At 50.4% G+C, this 22,198-nt stretch overlaps 1 protein-coding gene across 1 annotated transcript in view; it reads right to left on the bottom strand.

The window, feature by feature from the left end:
* Positions 1-6,484: 6,484 nt before the first annotated feature.
* The window catches only part of TGM2 (transglutaminase 2), a 35,240-nt gene continuing 19,526 nt past the window's right edge, over positions 6,485-22,198 (bottom strand). Inside the window, exons 7-13 of the mRNA XM_055437209.2 lie at positions 21,467-21,602; positions 20,716-20,819; positions 18,802-19,044; positions 16,578-16,850; positions 10,950-11,110; positions 9,822-9,958; positions 6,485-9,045 (exon numbers count right to left, since the gene is read on the bottom strand). Of these exons, the coding sequence (XP_055293184.2) occupies positions 8,895-9,045; positions 9,822-9,958; positions 10,950-11,110; positions 16,578-16,850; positions 18,802-19,044; positions 20,716-20,819; positions 21,467-21,602 (1,205 nt within the window). The 3' untranslated portion in view covers positions 6,485-8,894. The remainder of the gene's footprint in view (positions 9,046-9,821; positions 9,959-10,949; positions 11,111-16,577; positions 16,851-18,801; positions 19,045-20,715; positions 20,820-21,466; positions 21,603-22,198) is intronic.

Raw genomic sequence — 22,198 nt, 5'->3', positions numbered from 1 at the left:
GATGACTCCAAGACAGCCACACCCTGGTCCAGGCCACCCCCATCCCTTCCTGCTGACCCTGGTACTAGTTAAAGAAATGGCACCTTGATCTTGCCTTTCTCAGATGTGACCGGAGTTTCTATTGGCTTCCATAGATACAACGCTTTACAGTTTATAAGGCCTGTTCCCATCATAGTCACATCCCTGGTAGGGGGTAACAGGACAGTAACTGGGAGTTTCAGTGTGACAAAGTCCTGGAGAGGGAAAGTGGTTTCCTCAAAGTCACACAGCAAGAGAGAGTGGAGATGGGACACAGGCCTGGGACTTCCAGGGAGGGGCTGCCCACCCTTCTCAGGGTCTCTCTCATCCCTTCTGGAGAGTATCTCAGGCTGAGCACAAAGTAGGCACTTAGGTGTTTTCATGACAAATGGAAAGAGGAAAGTCTGTGGGTGCAGCCTTGGCTCTGGGACCATGGACCTGCCACTGCCCACCCATGCCTGTTTTCCTGCCTCTAAATGGGCTTCACTCACCAAGTGAAGGCAGATCCCAGTCTCACCTGGTCTGGTTGGCATTTATCCTCTGTCTGTCTGTCTGTCTACTCCAGATGACTTTGGAATGAGCTGATATGGAGTTGGGTTTCCCTGGTGGCTCAGACGGTAAAGAAACCACCTGCAATTCGGGAGACCTGGGTTCGATCCCTGGGTCAGGAAGATCTCCTGGAGGAGGGCATGGCTATCCATTCCAGTATTCTTGCCTGGAGAATCCCCATGGACAGAGGAGACTGGCAGGCTACAGTCCATGGGGTCACAAAGAGTCAGACATGACTGATCGATTGAGCACAGCACAGACCTGAAGTTGGGAAGTGATGAAGCACTTGAAGAGAAACTGGGATATCTACCTGTGCCTCTGGTGTCCTTGAGCAGGGGTCAAGAGCCAGCTTTGGAAACAATGTCCCTTCTGCCATTTTTCTTTCTATTTTTTTGGCTGTGCTGTGTGACATGCAGGATCCTAGTTCCCTCACCAGGGATCAAACCTGTGCCCCCTGCAATGGAAGCTCAGAATCTTAATCACTGGACCTCTGGGGAAGTCCCTCTTCTGCCATTTTTAAAAGGAATGCGAAGATCTCAATGAACCAGTACAAGTTTACTTGCCCCCAGGTGACCCCCGGATTCCACGCTGGGAAAGGAACCGACGTGGTCGTGAACTTCATGGCCATGGCCACATCAGTGGCGTCTCAGTACCTCTCTGCTGCTGCCCTCATCTCTCCCCTGTGACAGCTGGGCTAACTAAAGCCCAGAGAAGGGAAGAGCTTTACCCAAGGTCACCAGCACAGCCAGACAGATCTCCTGAATCCAAATCAAGTCAGATTCTGGGACTCAGCCTTTTTTTCCTCCCTATTCATTATTAATTATTTATAGACAGCTTTATTGAGACCTAAGGCATAGACCTTGCAACTCACCCTTGTAAAGTATGTAACTCAGTAACTTTTAGGACTAAATTGTGCATCAATCACACAATCAATTTGAGAACATTTTCATTACCCTAGAAAAAAACCCTCCATGATTTTTAGCTGTCACCCCATCCCAGTCAACCTTCCAGCTTCCCAGCCCCAGACAGTCACTAATCTACTTTGTCTCCATACAGTCACCTCTTCTGGACATTTCCTATAAATGAACTTATGCAATATGTGGTCTTTTGTGATTGGCTTCTTTTCACTGAAAGCAAACTTTTCAAGGTGACTTCATTCCTTTTTTCTTGCCAAATAATATTCCATTGTATGGACATGCCACATTTTATTTAACCGTTCATCGGTTGTTGGACATTTGGTTTGTTTCCACTTTTTGGCTATTATGAAAAACACTGCTGTAAACATTTACAGACAACTTTTTGTGTGGTTATATATTCTCAGTTCTCTCGGGTTTATACCTAGGAGTGGAAATAATGGATCATATGGTAACTATGTCTGTGAGTCCAGCCTTTCAACACTGGCTTTCTCAGACCTTGAGGGGTGCTTATGTGGGGAAACTTGCTACTCCCAGTGGCCAGAGTCTATGGATCAAGTCTCCACCCCACTTTGGACTTAATTTTAGAACCTTCAAGAAAATATTAATATGATATTTTTTTAAAGTAGACACATTTTCACAGGCTGAATGTACGTGTTTACCCAGCACGCAGATGAAGACAGTCAAAGCCATCTCTGTGCTCCCAAACCCACCTTGTACTTCTGCTGAATCTCTCCCCTGCCAGGGAAAACAGGACCCCGATTTCTAAACCCCATGGATGAGTTCACGACCTTCATCCGAGTGAAATTATGTGGAAAATGGTCTTTCATGTTTGTGTCTGTTGCTCAACTTCAGGTCATTACAGATCCTGTATTCTCGAGGCTGTGTGTGTGTGCATGCTAAGTCCCTTCAGTCGTGTTCATCTCTTTGCAACCCTGTGGACTGTAGCCCACCATGTTCCTCTTTCCATTGGATTCTCCAGGCAAGAATACTGGAGTCTGTTGCCATTTCCTTCTCCAGGGGATCTTCCTGACCCAGGGATTGAATCTGTGTCTCTTATGTCTCCTGCATTGGCAGGCGGGTTCTTTACCACTAGTGCCACCTGGGAAGTCCCTCTCAAGGCTGTACACTCCATCATTTTTGTCATCCCTTCTCCTCTTTATGGAATCCTTTGGACTTTGCCTCTGGAAACAAAGCATAGGGCTTCACAGACTTGCAGATATGTGTCTCTGTGTATGTGCTCAGGCCTGTTGGGGAGGGAGGTCGGGAAGCTGGGAAAGTGTATGTTCTGACCTGGTCCTGGCCCAAATTGTGCTTCTAGGAGGCCCCTCTTTGCCCTCCCACTTATGCCTCTCCTCTTGGATTCTGTCAAAGTTCTGTTATTCTGGGCTTGCATGAGGCTGGGGGTTGAGCTGGCAGACATCCCAAGTAAACAAGAGCAGCTGGAAAGGAGAGGGACTTTTGGAGGCGGAAAGATGGACCCAATCAGACACCCCACTCCACGAGGGCTGTGGTGGAGGTCTCTGCTCACACACCCTGGCACATGGTGGAAAAGGAGGGTCCCAGTAAAAACCGGGCCTCCTCTGGGCTGGACCAGGCATTGGGGTGGGGGTGCAGGGCACACTGCCTGGGTTCAAATCCCTACTCTGTACCTCACCGACTGTGTAACTATCAAATCTGTAAAATGGGGGAACTCTGGGTAAGAATATTTGAGGAGTGAATAGCTCACTGGGTGAAAAGTTTCCTGACCTGGAGGAAAGTTAGCTGTTAGGTTAGAATGTGCCAGGAGTCAGCTAAATGTTTTGTGTGCAGTGTTCTACTGAACGTGCACACCAGTCTTGAAAGCAGACCCCAAATCACCCCCATTCAACAGATGAGGAGGCAGAGGCACAGAAATGTTGAGAACCTGCCTGAAGCTGCACTGTGAACCCATGGCAGTGCCAGGATTTGAGCCCAGGTCTGTTTGGCTCCAAAATCCAGGCCCTTGACAACTTGGCTTATAAGCTGAGCTTGGGTAGGGGCCCAGTAGTCTTGAGCTCCAACAGGTCAGTGACTAGCACTGTCCTATAGGGCCCCAGACTCAACCCTCAGCTCTGGCTTGGGGAACAGGGTCTCAGGCTCATTTTTCCTGTCTATAAAATGGGCCTATATGACCCACAAAGCCTTCCTCCTTCCTGGGCTCCCAGTTAGTGAGCTCTTGGGTTGGGGCAAGCCTATTGGGAGGTGTGAATCTGCCAGGGCACTGGCAGACCTGGCCAGGAAGGCCTTGTCTTTTTTTAGAAGGGGAGGCAGTCAGGTCTGGGAGCTAGAGTTGGCACTACCAAGTCCACTTGGGCGCCCCCTCCTGGGAGGAGTGCCCTGACTCTGCTCTTGGAGTGCTCCAGAGCATGGGTGAACAAACAGCTGGTCCTAAGCTAGACTGAGCAGATAATTGTAAAGGACTCTCTACCATATGCTAAGTGGAACCAGAGCTGAAGCAGTTGACTGCAGTCCAGGAAGGCTTCCCAGAGGAGGTCTTTTTGGAGTAGGGTTTTGAAAGCTGAGTAAGAGTTACTTAGGTGGCGATGAAGGGACGAGTGTTCTTAAAGAGAGAGCAGCAATAGCTATCAGCTACTCAACTCCCTCCCCGCCCCCACCCTTGCCTTGCCATCTCTGTTTCTCAGGGGCTGGAAGCCTAAAAATGATAACTATCAAAGCCCCTTGCCAGCCAGTTTCTGGTGAGGATCTGCCAGTAGGGAGAAGGCAGGAGAATGAGAGATGCGAGCCTGCCTCTGGCTGCTGCCAGCACTAATTTCAGCAGCATTTGTAGATTCAACGGCTCTGTTGGCTCCAGGGCTGTAGTGACAGTGCCTCCAGCAGCCGGGTGGTGGGGAATAGCTCTTGGGCTGCTGCGCATCCTGGACAGTAGCTGACTCCCAATTTCGGGGTACCACTCCTTCTTCTCTGCTTTTTTGACATCTCAGAAGCCTAGGGAGTCCATTTCCCTTATAAACTCCTTTCCCATCTGAAATAATGGTTCTGTTTTCTTGCTGGGCGTTCATTGATAAAATGCTCAGGTCATGTAGGCCAGACCCAGGTGCAATGTTTTAAAATATTTTATTTATTTATTGGCTGTACTGTGTCTTCACTGCTGTGCAGGCTTTTCTCTAGTTGTGGAGAGCGGAGGCTACTCTCTAGTTGCAGGGCTCAGGCTTTTCATGGTGGTGGCTTCTCTTGTTGTGGAGCACAGGCTCTAGGGATCTTGTGCTTCAGAAGTTGCAGTTCCTGGGCTCTAGAGCACAAGCTTAGTAGTTCTGGGGCACAGGCTTAGTTGCTTGGATCTCACAGCATGTGGGATCTTTCCAAAGCCGGGATCAAACCTGTGTCTTCTGCACTGGCAGGTGGATTCCTTACCACTAAGTCACCAGGGATGCCTCAGGTGTAATTCTTTAGGAACAGAAAGATTCAGCACCCTGAAAAACGTGATAACGCACTTTGAGTTTTTTACCTTAGGAAATGGCAACCCACTCCAGTGTTCTTGCCTGGAGAATCCCAGGGATGGGGGAGCCTGGTGGGCTTCCGTGGGGTCACACAGAGTCGGACACGACTGAAGTGACTTAGCAGCAGCAGCAGGTGTTTCAACATGAGATCCCTGAAGGCAGAGGCTGTCTCCCAGCCTCTACTCAATCAGTGAACATTGATGAGTGCTTCATCGTGTGGAATGAGATGAACGACCGGGTCCCTGCACTTCGGAAGATAGTCTAGACCTGGCGCCATCCAGCAGAAACTGAGTCCCCTGAAACTGAGTTCCCCAGGTGAGTTTATGATTAATGTCTCTGTTCAAAACGTTATTCCCTTTCTAGTCCCACCCCTGTTCCCCTAAAGATTGAAGAGTGTCAAGGAAAAGGGGGACCATATCAAGCAGGACCTTGTGGGGATTTCCCAGGTACAAAAGTCCCTCTGTGTCTCCTGTTTCTCATCAGTGAAAAAAGAAAAAAGGGGTGTGGAGGGAGGTTTTCGTCTTCTAGACCTTCCTTAAGTTCCAAGGAGCAGATTCAAGCAGTTAACAATGAGGACTATAAAATTACAGGCTTCCTAGTTCCTCCTGAAGGGATGTAGATAACAATCTGGTGCATATCTTTGAGTTGCTCTGTAGAGACTAAGACCCCCTGCCCAGGTGAGGATGGAAGCTATGTGCTGACCACAAGCACGTACCCTAGACTAGTTGGAACCAGAAGGTTGAGATTCCTGAAACGTTACCTGTTACCCACAGCCCCCCCACCACCAACCAATCAGAAGAAGGTCCACCAGCTGATCATGCATCCTATGACCCTCTCCCTTTACACTGTTTTTAAAACCCTTCCCTGAGAGCCAGTGGGGAGTTCAGGTCTTTGGAGCATGAGCTGACTGTTCTCCTTGCTTGAAAGGAAAGTGAAAGCGTTAGTTGCTCAGTCAGGTCCGACTCTTTGCAACTCCATGGACTGTAGCCTGCCTCTCTCCTCTGTCCATTGGATTCTCCAGGCAAGAATACTGGAGCGGGTTGCCATGCCCTCCTCCAGGAGATCTTCCCAACTCAGGGATAGAACCCAGGTCTCCTGCATTGCAGGTGGATTCTTTACTGTCTGAGCCACCAGAGAAGCCCAAGAATACTGGAATGGGTAGCCTATCCCTTCTTCAGGGGATCTTCTCAACCCAGGGATTGAACCCAGGTCTCCTGCATGGCAGGCAGATTCTTTACCAATGGGGCCATCAGGGAAGCTCAAAACACACTGTTGGCAGTTGGCGGCTTGCAAATAAAACCTTACTTTGCTGCAAATACCTGCTGTCAGTGTTTGACTTTCTGTGCGGCAGGCACATGAGCCCTTGCTCGGTAAGACAGCGTGGTAGCCAGTAGCCACCTGAGGCCATGGAGCACTTGAAATGCAGCTAGTCCTAATTGAAATGGGCTGTCAGTGTAAAATACATACCACATTGAAAGACTTTGTATGAAAAGAAGAATGTAAGATATCTCACTCATAATTTTTATGTTGATTATGTGTTGCAATAACAATGTTTATTATACATGCTTATTGAACATAGTATGTTTCGGACATATTAGGTTCAACAAAATGCATTACTAAAATGTATTTTACCTGTTTCTTTTCTTAATAGGGCCACAAGAAAAATTTAAATTACATATATGGCTTGCATTTGTGGTTCACATTATATTTCTACTGAACAACACAGGTCTTGGGGGACTGAGTTGAAACACATCAATTGACCAGTTCAGCACTTATTAGGGTCCCTTCCCTTGAGGACTTCAGACAGGAAGTGAGGGGTAGGTATATCAACATGGAACTAAAAGTCACTGTGATAAATGTTTGAGTTGGTCCATGTTCCAGGGTTCTGAGAAGAAATCTGGGTAGGCTTCACAGAAGAGGTGACTTTAATGTGAAGCATTATAAAATGAATAGGAGTTCATATGCTGAGTAAGGAAAAAAGAGCGGCATTCCAAGGTAAGAGGTTGAAAGTACATGGGATGTTAGAAGAGAAACAGGCACTTCATTCTGATCTGAACATGGCTGTTTGGAGATGGGATTGGAGACGGAGCTAGACAGTTGTAGAGCCTTGAATGCTGGTTAAATTTAGATCTGAGGGAGGCACTGAAGCTAGGGAAAGGCTCTTGGCATGAGGTGGCTTGTCCAGATGCTAAATGAGCTCCCCCACTCACTCTCCTCAAAAGCATGACCAGACCTTGTCTGAATGTGAAAAATAAACCTTTATTTCAGTGCTCGCTGTTTGTGGCTCAAAAGCACATCTACGGCTTGCTTGGAACCCAAAAGCGTTTATAAAACCATAGGGAAATAGAGCAATATTTATATAGAATATATACTGGCTCATCTTGCGCTTCTCCTTGTGCAAAGCAGAAAGTTCTAAGTGTATCAGCGTGACTTTCCCCAAGTCTCTCTCTGGGGCTTGGGGGCTCCCTGGAGGCTCTGACCCCATTCCAGACACAGAATTCTCTCCCAGTTCCCTCCTCCAGGCTGAGTGAAGCCCGGTCACACGGAGAGAGTGAGGGATAAAGTCAGAGATCGCAATTCGTGGGGTCCCCAAGCTTAGTCGGGGGGCAGGGGCTGTGTTCCAGGACTCTGGCTCCTCAAAGAGGATATGGCTAAGATGCCAGCCTTGCTGGTGGGTGATCAGCATGGGCAACTAAGGCTATTGTGAAGTCTAGGCACTGCGGTGGGCGGGCTCATGGTTAAGACGGGGGTTTCTGGGGGAGTCTCTTTCCCCCTAGAAATGGGCTCCGAAGGCAGATGCCTGGGCACGGGGCCGGGGGGGGAACTCAGACACGACTGGGGACAGGAAGGTGGTCATGGTCTCACACTTCGAAGCATCCTGGGTCTGTGACCCAAGGCTCTGTGAAGCCCAGGAAGAGGACCTGCTGTCATTAGCGAGGCTGGGTCATACAAGGCACCGGAAGTGCAGAGCTGGGAGGGCCTTGAAGATGAGCTGGTTCAATCACTCCCCATGACCAAAGAGGAAACTGAGGCCCTGAGGAGGGGAAGGCAGTAGCTGGCCAGACCTGGGGCTAAACCTAGGGCTCTAAGCCCTTCCCGCCTCCTCGTCCTAACTGGATCCTTTTTGATCAGGTTCCAAATGGCCTCTCGGATGCAGCCAGGAGTGGTGGATGGGGCACTGGACTCAGAGTCAGAAGGGCTGGGCTCCCTTCTTGTGCCTCTACATTAGCCAGCCTTGCAAATATCCAGGAGCCCAAAGGAGCAGGGCTGGCCGCCTCCCTTTTCCAAGCCCAGTCGCCTCACTGAGAAAACAGCTCCCGCTCGGCAGTTTCCTGTGGGGATTGGATGGGCTGATGGCCGTGTGGGCACCAGTGAGCCCAGGAAGTGCCAGGCACTTACTAGGCGCCTCGCCATTGTGAGAGGGTGGGAGGAGTATTGGGTCAGGGCTGCTGGGATGTGAGGGGATTTGGGGTGTGGTCTATTCCTGGGACCCTCCCCATCTGCACCTGCTCAGGCTCTGCCAAGGGCCCCCGGGGTCTGGGCTTAACCTGGGGAAGGGGTTGAGGGTACTCTAGGGAGCTGAGTTCCTTGATCCAGTCACTGGGCACACTTTTTTTCCCTGCTCCAAGGAAAGGGGCCTCTGGGCTGGGAAGGGATGGGGAGACGGCCTACCCCCCGGGCCGTCAGCCAAGAGGAGGGCTCCCACAGTGCAGGCACAGAACATCCCTCATAGGTGAGGGGCGTGGGAAGACAGGCTCAGGGGGACAAGGTGGGCGGGAAGTACATTCGATTCCAAAGGCCCCTGCAGGCAGCCCACCCCTGCCTTGAGGTCCGGGGCCCAAGGAGGGGCAAGTTTTGCTCATTAGTTTGGGATAAAAATTGGAGTCAATTTGGGGGCCCTCGGTGGCTGAGGTGGGGCTGGCACGGGGACCCCTTAGGCGGGGCCAACGATGACGTTCCTGAAGCCCTTCACGGCCTTCAGCCTGTCGCTCTCGAAGTTCACCACCAGCTTGTGGCGGCCCGCGTACAGGGGCAGCAGGTCCACCCTCACCTTGACTTCCTCCCCCGCCTCCACGGGGTCCGGGCTGGGAGAGAGAGAGAGAAAGAGGGTGAGGAGAGGGGCCCTGGCCTGGTCCCCGTGATGAGGCCAGGCCAGGATGACACGTGACTACTGAGATCTCAGCCCAGCGCCTCCACGGATGTACAGCTGAATAACGACAGGATACAATGGGCCCTGCTCATAACTCTCAAGGGCTTGGTGTGTGTGTGTATGAGAGTGACTGGTGTGTGTGTGTGTGTATGAGAGTGAACAGTGTGTGTGTGTGTGTGTGTATGAGAGTGACTGGTGTGTGTGTGTATGAGAGTGAACGGTGTGTGTGTGTGTGTATGAGAGTGACTGGTGTGTGTGTGTGTGTGTGTGTGCATGTATGAGAGTGAATGGTGTGCCAGGGCGTGAGTGTGGATGCTCACGTGACCACATGCATGAAAATGCACTGAACTGTACATATGTGATTTGTATTGTGTACTGTATGCAAACGATATTACAACAAAAAAGTGAAAAAACAAGTGTATATGCTCATAAGCATATGCGTATATAGACAGTTATCTGTGAGGGTACACAGCACAGGCACGCGTGTACACCTGTGTGTCCGGAGGTGGGGGTTAGTGACTGAAGGTGTACTGTTCAGGTGTGTGATCTGTGCGCGCAGGATGCACCTGATGTGTGGGTGTTTGGACACAGATGCGTGGGTGATGAGAGGAGGGGGTTACAGCCCAGGGCTCGGTGTCCAGGGGCACCTGTCCCCTCTACGAGCGCCAGCCCTCTGCTCCCAGGCCCCAGGCGGGAGGGACGCGCACTTACACATCCACGGTCTTCTGCTCCTCAGTCAGGCCCGCTCCCTCCACAGTGAAGGTGCAGCCCAACAGCGCCACGGTGAGCGGGTTCTGCAGAGACACCTCAGCCACCAGTTTGCGGTTCTGCTTGGGCTCTCCCAGGATCTGGAGGAGACACGGGGCGGATGTCAGGGGCAGCAGAGAGCGAGAGGGGCCCAGAGCCCCTACAGGGCAGGCAGGGTCCCAAATGAGCCATCTCCATCTCCGCTGCAGTTTGGCCCCATGTCTGCGCAGCTCTGCCGCTGTCATTTCCCGCCTCGCCCAGAAAACACGGATGATGACTCCTGCCCAGGCCTCCTTCTTCATGGAGGTGCAGAGAGGCTCCATGTGACCCATGGGATGCGTAAAATGCCTCCTTCATTCTAAGGTCTGGGGTGGAAAAATCAGAGGCTTTGGAAGCAGGCTGATCTCTGTCCCTTCCTTGCTCTGCGACCTTAGCAAAGGTACCACCCTCTCTGAGCTTTGGTTTCTTCATAGGAGAGAAATGCCTGACTGCAGGGTTCTCACGAGGATTCACTGAGCTAACATATGCAAGATTCTAGCAGACTGTCCGGCACACAGCACTCACTCCCCACCCCGCCACCCCCTGCTCTTTACCATTTGTAAAGGCAGCACTTGGGGACCTGGGGCTGAGACTGCTCCAAGTGGATCACTGTGATGACCATGATGATGCTGATGGTCAATATTAATCAGCTTTGATCGCACCCTCATGACATGCTGTATACAGTCTATGTGTTTCCTGTAGACGCACAGCTAATCCTTATAACACCCATTTTGCAGATGAATAAATAGACTCGAGTCTGAGCCCTTAACAACTCCACCCCTTCCTGCCCCACCAGGGCCCCAGGACCTCAGAATCTTGCCTTAGGAGTTTAGCTTTTAAGGGCCCACAATTCTGAGATCCCTAGATGTCATGATCCTACTACTCTGGGATGTGTGGATTCATTCCTAGAGGCTGTGAGTCCCAAATTCTGTTTCACGATGCTTTTCTTTGATGAAGCTAGATTTGAGGAACCCTGGGGCATCAGAGATCTTGAGCTGCAGGGGGGGAGGTGCATGCAGGTGTGGGATCTGGACCTGGGGACCCAGCCCTTACCCGGATCTTGATTTCCGGATTCTCCAGGTAGATGTCCCTCTCGGCCAGCAGGTAGCTGTTGGCAGCTGGCTCAATGAGGAGGCCCCGCACCTTGATAAGGTTCGACTCGGTCAGGCAGTCACAGTACTTTTCGTAGAGGATTCGAAGCGGAACGCTCTTCTCTGCAGAAGGGGAGAGGGGAGAACACTCATGCCACCTGAATCGTGGCCCCTCCTATGGCACCTCCACAAGGCACAGAGAGGGCAAGGGATGAGCTTGAGGTCACACAGCTGGTAAATGACTGGACAGATCCCAGCACTTTCTCCCACCTGCCCTGGCTCTAGCACTCCCAGGAAGGAAGTGGGAGGAGTGGCCTGGGTTTTAATCCTGCCTCTGCCCTTTGCTGCCTGGGGATGCTAGGTGAGTCATCCCACCTCTCAGGATGTCCATTTCCCCCATGAGGTCGGTGGAATTGTACCCATTTTACAGATGAAGAAACACTTTTGCCCCTAAGTGTTCAGAAGGGGAGAGTTGGTCCTGTGTGGACCACTGACTGACTGTGTGAGCCTGGGGAGATGACCTCCCCCGTCTGTTTCTGCTCGGTTCCCTCTCTGTTCCCAGGAGCATCTGGATCCCACAGGGCAGAGCTAAGACCAGAGGTCAGTTGAGAGCAAAAGTCACACAGCGATGGGGATGAGAACAAAGCTGGTAGGGCCAACCTCCCCACTGCAGAGAAGCAAAGTGTGGATCTTAGCCCCATTTCTCAGACAAGAACACGGAAACCCTAGGGCACCAGGGTCAGGTTATGAGAGGCAGACAGGAGCAGTGGAAAAGGGCACAGGAACCGGTCTGATTATCCACAGACCACAGAGAAAATTCAGTACACATAAACAGTGGAATATTACTCAGCTATAAAAAAGGATGAAATGGTGTCATTTGCTGCGACACGGATGGACCTGGAGGTTATCATACTGAGTGAAGAAAGACACATATCAAATGGTATCGCTCATATGTGGAATCTAAAGAAATGGTACAAAGGAACCTATTTACAAAATAGAGATTGAGTTACAGATGTAGAAAACAAACTCCTGGCTACCAGCGGGGAGAGGGGAGGAGGAGGGATAAATTGGAAGACTGGGATTGACATGTACATACTATAGTTAGACTAGATAATTAATAAGAACCTACTGAATAGCACAGGGAATTCTATTCAATACACTGTGATGACCTGTTTGGGAAGGGAGCCTAGAAAACAGCATACATATGTGTATAACTGACTCACTTTATAACTAGTCACTGCTGTACAGCAGAAACTAACACAACACTGTAAATTAACTACACTGAAATTTTTTTAAAAAAGAGAGAATCCACATGCTTATGCCAGACCCTGTTTGTTCACGTGGTCACAGAGAACCTTGGGAGAAATCCCTTCTGCCCCATGTGTGTGTGTGTGTGAGCTGCTCAGTCTTGTCCAACTCTTTGCGACCCCATGGACTGTAGTCTGCCAGGCTCCTCCGTCCATGGGATTCTCCAGGCAAGAATACTGGAGTGGGTTGCCATTCCCTTCTCCAGGGGATCTTCCCAGCTCAGGGATCAAACCCAGGTCTCCTGCATTGAAGGCAGAGCCTCCCCCATCATACAAGAATGTTGGAAGGATGGTGCTGGGACTCTGTGGAGCCCAGGCAACCTCTCCTCATGTCCCAGTGCCATGATGGGAGATGCTGCTTCCTCTTTTTCTGTAGTCTGCTGCCTCCCTCCCCCCAAGAGACTCGAGTTTCCCACACTCCATTCATTCACGTAATGTTTCACACATCTGAGTAAATCCTCATTATTGGCTCATTATTTTTCTTTCAGTCTGCTTGCTTCATACTTTTCAACCTTTTCTGCTTAGGGAATCTTGTTACCATTATTTGCAGCAAACCTGACTATTTACCATAAGCAGAAGGAAGCTGGTAAAAACAAACACCAGCACACCAAGTCAATTCAGGCTCATATTCTTGTCTGCTGAGCGCTCTGAGCTCGGGACCTGAGTTTACTGTTAATGAGGGAGATTAGCAAGGGTCAGGGGTGCCCAGGCCAGTGAGCACCCGCTGGGAGGTCATCTACAGGACCGTGAAGGCCTGAGCAGATGGCCACCTTCTCTCTGCGTGGGTCAAGGTCTAGGTCCTGGCTGTGCACACTCGTCTCCTATCCTGCTCTCTGGAAAATGAGCGCCCAGCCCTCTCGTCACTCATTCCCCGGGTGGACCTGCCCCAACCTCGGCTCCGATGACGTAGAAGGGAAAAAAAACACAGCTTCTGCCAAAAAGGACAAGAAGGAGTGAAAAATTCCTGGGTCAGGACTTGGTGGAGCGGAGTGGAAACTCTGACCAGTTCCACAGAGAAGAAGGAAAACACGGTTCTCCAGGAGCCTGGAGGGGGTGGCCCCCACTGTTAACTTTTCCAGGAGGTTGAGGTGAGGGTGGGACTGGACCTTTGAGAATTGCCATCCACAGGCTAGTGGCCTTGGCCTGGCTTCGGGCCAACGCTGGCCGAAAGAAAGAAAAGTGTGCGGTTAGTGTCACTCATTCCTTAGATGGTCCCTTTGATCATCACAGAGATTGTGCTGCCCCGCCTGGAGGGGTGAGGGCCCCAGAGAGAGGGGGCGTGGGCAGGAATGGGGAAAGCCGCAGAGCCAGGAGGCTGGGGTGAGGGCCGCTGGTTTCAGTTCAGCTGTCCTAGGCCTGGCTTCCTGTCCACCAGCACGTGGAAATCCCCTGGATCTTATCATCAAAGCATAACCAGCAACTCAGCCAAAGTTCAGGGTCTTGGAGGGTGGGAGAATCAGTCTCAGGGTGACCTTGGCCTGGGAGGCCTCAATAGCGCATCCTGGCCTACCCCCACCTTCCAGCTTGAGGGCAACGCCCCAGACTGCTGCCCTCCTCCGCCTTCTCCCGACAGGCTGTGCCCCTCGGGGTCTAGATGGCAGGTGGGACCCCTCTGCTGTGAACACTTTCCCAGGAAGAGACACTGGTGGGCGTGGCTGAAGCAGAACAATGCTGTGAGGAGCTCAGATGTATCTGGGAGGCAAAGTGTGACTCAACAGCGGCCCGGGAGGAAGTTACTCTGGCATCCTTGGTTCAGGTTGGGGTTCACCTTATGAAACATATTCCAGGAAAGACACTTCCGTTCTTTGAAGTGGTTCTGAATATGAGGAAGAGCTGACACATGTGCATTCACACAGCGGGGCTGGAACGCTCTGAAGATGAACCAAGTCTCTCTTGCTTTCGGAGGTGGCCCCCACTCTGTCTATGGAGTGGGTTTCCTCCCTGAATCAACCTTTCACTTAAAAAAAAAAAGAAAAGATGAACCAGCCTTTCTACAAATAGGGAAGCTGAGGCCTGGAATAGAGAAGAGAAATACCCAGGAGCTCACAGCCTGCAGGTGGATTTGCAGAAACTAGGACCTGGGTGTGTCCCAACCACCGCACACACCTGGAGGGCCAGAGTCCTGCCCCTGACTTGGGGCCCAGAGGCAGAGTTAAGACCCCAGTCTTCCGGACACCAGCAAGGTTGGCCGTGACTCAGGAAGCTCTGAGCCCGGCCTAGAGAGCACTGTCTGGCACAGCAGCTGTTCAGCAAAGGTGCTTCTCGTCCTCCCCATACCTGTCTGCACTTGCTCAGTGGGGCATGAAGGGCCCCACCATGGCCAGGCACCATTTTACATCTTCTAGATCTTTCCAGAACACACATCTCCTTCAGTCGTCAGAGCCACCCACGAGGGGCGTGTCAACGCCCAAAACTGACAGCTGAGTGAGGTGTGAGACCCAAGGCTGTACATCTAGAAGGTGGGAGAGGTTTTTCTCTGGCTGTGCAGTAGTTAGGGCTTTACGCTCCCAATGCAGGGGGAGCAGCAGTTCGATCCCTGGTCTGGGAACTAAAATCCCATGTGCTGCATGGTGTGACCAATAATTAATAATAATAGAAGGTGGCAGAGCCAGATTCAAGGCCAAGTCTGGTCTCTGCACATGCCTTTTAGCAGTGAAAGTGTTGGGGCCCTATCCCTGGTACCAACTGGCTCTGCCCCCAAGGCTTCCCCATTGCTCCAGGACCCTGACAAGAGTCTGCTCTGTCCTGGCGTATAGCTCCAGGAGTGCCTGCCGTGGGCCTGAGATAAAGGCCCTAGAGCTGACTGATGTTCTACTCAAACCCTGCTGTTCCCAGGGCCTCTCCCAACTCCAAGACTCCCCTGCCCTTCTCACGCCCGCAGGCTCCAAATGCAGAAGCCAGGAAAGGACCACTGTGGGGGCTGGGGGAGGCGGGGGGTGGGGGAGAGACCAGGCTCCACGCTGCATCACTAAGTGACCTCATCAGCCACCACCCCTCTCAGGGCCTCCGGCTTCTTTTTAGGGAGACAACCAGGCGTGGTGACAAAGCAGGCAGTGAAATGGATCAAGGGGACAATGACTGTGCAGGCAACCGACCAGGAAGAAAGAGCGACAGAGGCTCAGCCCAGGGGTGAGGGCTGGGTGAGCTGCTGACATCATTTCAGCCCCAAACATGGAAGAGGATCTGCTCCCAGGGAGGCCAGGCCAGGCCAGGCCCTGGAGTATATGTTCATGCATAAAGGTGGAGTCTAGAAAAATGGCACAGATGAACCTATTTGCAGAGCAGGAACAGGACTCAGACAGAGAGAATGGATGGGTAGGCACAGTTGGGAGGGGTGTGAATTGGAAATTTAGGATTGATATATAGACACTATCATGTGTAAACTAGATAGCTGATGGGAAGCTACTGTATAGCTCAGTTCTATGCTCTGTGATGACCTGGACGGGTGGGATAGGGAGCAGGGGGTGAGAGGGAGGTCCCAGCGGGAGGAGACACATGTAAATATATAGCAATTCACTCTGCTGTACAGCAGAGACTAACAACAAAGTAAAGCAACTATACCCCCAATTAAAAAAATAAAAACCTAAGAAGGGAAGATCAAGGCTTTTCCCATCACTGTTGGAGCAACACTGTCCAATATGGCAGCTTCCGGCCACACATGGCTGTTTAAATGAAATGAAAACTTTAGTCCCGCAATTGCACGAGTCACATTGCAAGCGTTCAGTAGCCATATGGAGCTAGTAGTCACCGGACTAGACAGCGCAGATACAGAACATTCTCATATTTCCGACAGTTCTCTGGGCAGCACTAGTCTTGAATCTCTTCTCCCTGAGCCTGAGGACCTCCAGAGGAACAGGAGAGGTTCGCTAAAGGGTTCTGGGGAAAGACAGCTGCAGCATGAGTTGCTGGAGACAGAGGGAAGGAATTTGCTGGAAGGGGCAGTAAGTAGAGAGTCTGGGAAAGCAGTCAGGGGTCACATGAAGATGAGCTGAAACAAAATAGAATAGTTGCTGCGAGTACAGCTTCAAGTTTCTGTCCCATCACTTCCTAACTGTGTGCCCTCAGGAAAGCTACTTAACCTCTCTGTTAGTCTTCTCAACTGGAAAGCAGGGGCCATAAAAGAATCCACCTCTTACTTTTGTTATAAGAAGGAACTGTATTGCTATTTATAAAGTGCCAAGGACAGGGCCAGACCTGCAGTTAGGTAGACTGTACGCGCTCAATGCTCGGGGCACGATCCAGTCAGTGTGGTCAACAGCTGCTCCAGGAACACAGACCCTTACCGGAGTAGGGCTCCACGGAAAGGTTGAGCAGATCCTTGGTGCCGCACTCAGGTCCCAGGATCCCATTGTAGCTGACGGTGCGGGCACAGAGCAGGAGGCGGCCAGTGTGCTCCTCGGGGGTGCTGTTGGTGATGTGGGCAAAGACGTCGAAGTCGCAGCCCCTGTTCATGCCCTCGCCTACACGGATCCGCATGGCCACCCCTGTCTCCTCTTTATCAACCAGTTTGTTCAGGTGGTTGGCTCTCGTGAAGGCTTCCCTCTCCTCTGGGGACCCTGTGGGGATAGGGTTGAGAGCTTCATCACAGCTGGACAGGGGATCAATGAGGAGGAGGCTGGGGGCAGAGCAAGCTGGCTTCTCAAAGTCTTGGTGACTCAGAGCACCCAGAAGGAGCCCCTTCTTTACATTACCGTGCCAAGAGAAGGAAAGAGTATTTTATTTACTTCCCACAAGCAAACTCCTATACATCCCTCAAGACCCATCCCCAAATGACCCCTCCTCCAGGATGCCTTCTCTGACTAGTTCCCCAGGATGAATGACTCACAATACCTTTTGGAGTTTCATAGCTGCCATGGTTTCTTTTTTTTTTTTTTGCCCACTAGGGTTTTTTTTTTCTGTTCATATGTTTACACTCTCAAGTCTCTTGGGGACCAAGACTGTGTTTCACTTAATCTTAAGTCATACCTAATGCCTACAACAGTGCTTAGTGCCTAGTAGGCACTAATACAATTCAAACTTTCTCACCGTCAAGCATTTGCACAGGGACCACTTTTACCCGAAATCCTTTCCATCACTTCTCCAACTGTTGAGTTCTCCAGCAGAACTGGCCCCTCCTTTATACCATTCACTTCTCCCCTATGTGCCTTTTATTTTTTCCCAAGAGTTGTTGGGTATATATCTATTTATTTTATTAAATCAACAACTCTAGACATTTCAGAGGCCAGGGATAGCATCTTTTCCTTCTGTTTTATCCCTTCCTGTAGGAGCATGCCCACTTCACAGCCAATCCCCAGGCAGCCCTTCAAAGGTCAATGGGGGTCAGATGAGAGCTGTGGTTTCTTAGTCACTTCTGTGAACCTTACTGTGCTTGGAACACAGTAGATGCTTCAAAAATATCTGTCTATTGAATTGGCCACTTGATGTGCAAAACAAACCACTTCCTTTTCCTACTCCTGATTTAACATTGTGGTAAAAAGAAGCTTCATCTTTGTGTCTGACTGAGCCCATCTGATTATCTTTAAGCTTCTTTCGGTCCATTTCTCTTTAAACCTTTCCAATCTACCTTCATACCCACTTCCCCAGCTCTATATGAAATACTGCAACGATAAACACTACAGTTTCTCTTCCATGGAGCTTCTCTTACATGGCCCCTCTGGACTTCCAAGCCTCTTCGGCACAAACACACTGCAGTTAAAAGGCATGAAATTGCCCATCTATTGTAGCTCCCATGACTAAGAGAGAAGTCGCTTAGTCGTGTCCGACTCTTTGCGACCCCATGGACTGTAGCTCACCAGGCTCTTCGGTCCATGGGATTTTCCATGAGTGAATACTGGAGTGTGTTGCCATTTCCTTCTCCCATGACTAATGAGCACTGTTAATAAGGGGCTTCCCAGGTGATACTAGTGGTTAAGAACCTGTCTGCCAATGCAGGAAATGTAAGAGACATGGGCTCAATCCCTGGGTTGGGAAGATCCAGGAGGGCATGACAACCCACTTCAGTATTCTTGTCTTGAGAACCCCATGGACTGAGAGGAGCCTGAAGGGCTACAGTCCATAGGGTCACAAAGAGTCGGACATGACTGAAACGACTCAACACGGACACACTCACTATTGATAAACATGGACATCCTAATTTTTTGTTACGATGCATGCCTCTCCTGTATAACAGCCATCCCTTTCAGTTTTACTAAGAGTCAAACCAACCAAGAAAGTGAGGCTTAAAAACCAAATGGAATCCTTTTGTGGAATATAAAATTCTTTCCCTAAATGAGTAATCCTTTACCACTGCCTCCCCCCACACACAGTGTGTGTGTTAAATTTGCACTTGTTCATAAGGAATTTCTTGAAATAAACAGTAACCTACAGATCATTGTCGTGTGCAGGCTGCTAGATAAAATACACACACACACACATACACAGATACACACACATACACAGGCACGCACACCCGCCGAGCTGGTAAACCAGCTGCTTATCTGCAGGGCAGTGACGAGCCCCAGCACCTACCCTCCGGGTACTTATAGTTGTGGGTGATGTCCTCCCGCTCATCTCTGCCCACACTCTTCGTGCTGATCTTCAGACCCACCACCAGGGAGTGGTTGATGGATTTGTGCAGAGACCCATCGTCCTGCCGGATCCAGTCCACCACATCAGCATTGACCTCGGCAAAGACGAAAGGGGCATCGTATTTGGTGCTCAGGTCGCCCTCCTTGATGGCACGAACAGGAACCGGGCCACAGCAGTAAGTCCCTGGGTGCGGGGAGGAGGAGACAGAGATGGACCTGGGCTGATGGGAGGATGGCACCCCCCAAACCTTCACAATCAAACCACTGGTGAGTAAAACCCACAAGATGATACAGCGCGTTGACCCAGGAACTCCATTTCTAAGACGGCGGATCAGGTAAGAACTCAGAACTCCCAGAGAGGAAGTTCTCCATGGTCTATTGGTCAGAACTCTGAGCTTTCACTGCTCGGACCTGGGTTCAATCCCTGGTCAGGAACTGAGATCTGGCAAATCTCATGATGCAGTCAAAAAAGAGAATTCCAGAGGACTCTGGAACTCAGCTTCTGGGGGTCAAATCTCAGCACAGCCTCTCATTAGCTCCGTGACACTGGGAATTCATTTAACCTCTCCGAGTCCTTGCTTCGCGTGGTGACATTTGTACCTACAAATGAGGACTCGCCAACTCTTATCCGCTATGTGTCTGATAAAGAGAAATGTATCCCAAGGCACTGTAGGAAATGAGGGAGCCAAGTGTAGGCAATACTTTACAAGGGCGTGTGTCTGTCTGGTTTCCTGCCCAGAATGAGAGTAGCAGTGCCCGACACACACTCAGGGAGCATGTGTTGACTGAAGGAACAAGAGAGCTCATGAACAAGACGGCTCGATGCTTATCTGGGTGTGGTTTTACAAACCAGTCACAAATTGCCATGCTGAGGATTAGAGGCTCAGCAGCTATATTACAATGCCTCTAGCAGACGGAACATAATAACATTCAATTAAAATTCAAATCACAGAAAACGATCTGATACAGAACTGCTGATGCTGTACGGAGAGGCGAGGGGCCAGGAGAAAAGGTCGTATGCAGCCAGAGTTCTTAACCTGGGCCCATGGGTCCCCTCAAGGCACAAACTCCTGTCAGGAGTTTGTGAACTTGGACAGGAAAAAAAAAATCACCTCATTATTTTCATTACACTTTGATAACACTTTTTTTCGATTGTGCAAGCAGACCACAAACCACAGTCTTAGGTGCACTTGTGACCTGTCACTCATAAGAACCACAGATATTTTCATATATCTTTATAGTTGTCACAGATAAGTGAAAATAGAGATTACGTTCATCTCTATCAAGAAATTAGGGAAATTACTGACTCTACAACTAGATCATGTTATGTAACATGTATATTACTATATCACAAAAATATTTAAAAAATTTTTGATAACCAGGTTTCAGTGGAATTCAACCCTTTTTCCACTCCTGATTTAACAGCAGCAGAAAAAAGCTTCATCTCTACGAAGGTATTATATTCAATATAGGTGTTATACTGTGTGTATTTAAAATATTATTCTGAGGAAGGAGTCATTTGAAATTATTGGAAACTGTGTGTAAATGTTCATGAAATTTCTTTGGGGGGAAGAGGACAAAGATGCTATTTGATTTTTTTTTTTCTTTGTGCTTCTCCATATTTTCTGTTTTCCACAATGTGCATGAATCACTTTTCAAATTATAAAAGAGGTGTTTCATAAAACACCAGTGAGGCTGCCCCAACACTCAAAGTTCCTTTGGAGTCAGCCAGACCTGGGTTAGCATCCCAGCTCTGTCCTTCTCTGCCCTTCTCTGGGGAGTCCCTCAGGTGGATGGGTCCCCTCCAGTTTCTGTTTCTTCATCTCAGTAATGGGGCCACTCCTGCCCAACCCACCTTCGCTCTTCTCCTGGGGTGTAGGGTCGAGGGCCTGCCACCCCTCGTACCCTGGCTGCAGGTCTGGCCTCGTCATCCATGACTCCACCCAGCAGTGGAAGTTCCTGTTGGGGAAACAAAGCAGAACATGGAGCAGGACTCACAGGCAGACGTTCGTGGTCACCTCCAACATGCTGTTCATACTTGCCTTGTCCTAAGCTGAGCCTATCACATTCTCCCAACACTTTGCTCTTCCTCCAGGGGTCCCAGCCAGGTATTCCTTCCTATACTGAGAGTCATCCTCAACCCCCCAACCCCTCTGCCCACCTCCCTTCCCCTCTCAGTGGCTCTGCAAGTCCAGCTGACTTGACCTCCTAATTTCTTGATTGACCCTTCTTTTCCAGGCTCTGCCTGGATTCAGGCCCCATCACCACCCACCTGGACCACACCACACCCCACCCCCTTCCTTCTGATCTATCCCCACGATCATCAGACCACTTCTCTCCAGTGTGAAGCCTTTGGAATCAAGCCCAAACCCCCAGCTTGCAGTGCAGACTCTGGACAAGGTGTTCTCCTTTCATGTGTCCTGTGCTGATTTTCCTTCCTCTCGGCCTTGGCTCCTGCTGTTCCTGCTTCCCTGGGAGCCTCTCCAATTCCTGTTTCCTTTTCTCCAAATACTGCTCAACTTTTAAATCCAAGTCAGAGGTGACCTCATCTGAGACATCACCCCATCTCCTCTTCAGGTGACCCTCCCTACTGGGCAACCCCTCACCAGATCATCTCGCTCTTGTCACTCTGGATCTCCCCGAACTCGTTGCGGAAGTACTCAATGAGCAGGTTGCTGTTCTGGTCGTGGGCTGAGTTATAGTTGGTCACAACACGGGTAGGGATGCCAAGGCACCGCAGCACTGGGTGGAAGACATAGTGGAGAGAGTTTAGGGGGTGGGCTGGAGCCCTAGAGACATCTGCTCTGCCTGGGCCTCCACATACCCATCTGTACCCCAGGGAGCACTGTACCCATTGTCCAAGTGGTGAGGTTGTGCCATCCCCTTTCCCAGACAATGGTGCCCACCTCGCTGATTGCCCCATGTCCCCCTTTCTCCACTTCACCTCATGGCTAACAAAAGAAGACTCTAAATGCAAACCTGACATTAACAGTCTGCTGCTAAACCCTCAATGGCTCTTCATGGCCCTCAAGGTCAAGGCCAAACTTCCACTGTGGGCCTTGCCCTGCGGGGTCTCCCACCTGCCCCAGGATGCTGGCATATGCCCATCCCTCGGCCAGAAAGGCCACCCCGCCAGGTTTAGATTACCCCATCATCTGCATTCACAGCAAGACTAGGGATGCATCATCACTCTCAATATATGGGTATGTGAGGGATTCTTTAATTAGTCCTCTGAGGGCAGTGAGCGATCTGTCTTATGTTACAGTCCCAGAGCCCTGCAAGACCTGGCACAGGCTGATTTGTCAAATGGGATGAAGGAGTGAAGTAGAAAAAGAAGG

This window comes from Moschus berezovskii, chromosome 15, assembly GCF_049115385.1.
Source record: "Moschus berezovskii isolate FMDL1 chromosome 15, NW_MosBer_1.0, whole genome shotgun sequence".
Taxonomy (NCBI): domain Eukaryota; kingdom Metazoa; phylum Chordata; class Mammalia; order Artiodactyla; family Moschidae; genus Moschus; species Moschus berezovskii.
This window is presented reverse-complemented; position numbering and strand designations above follow the sequence as displayed.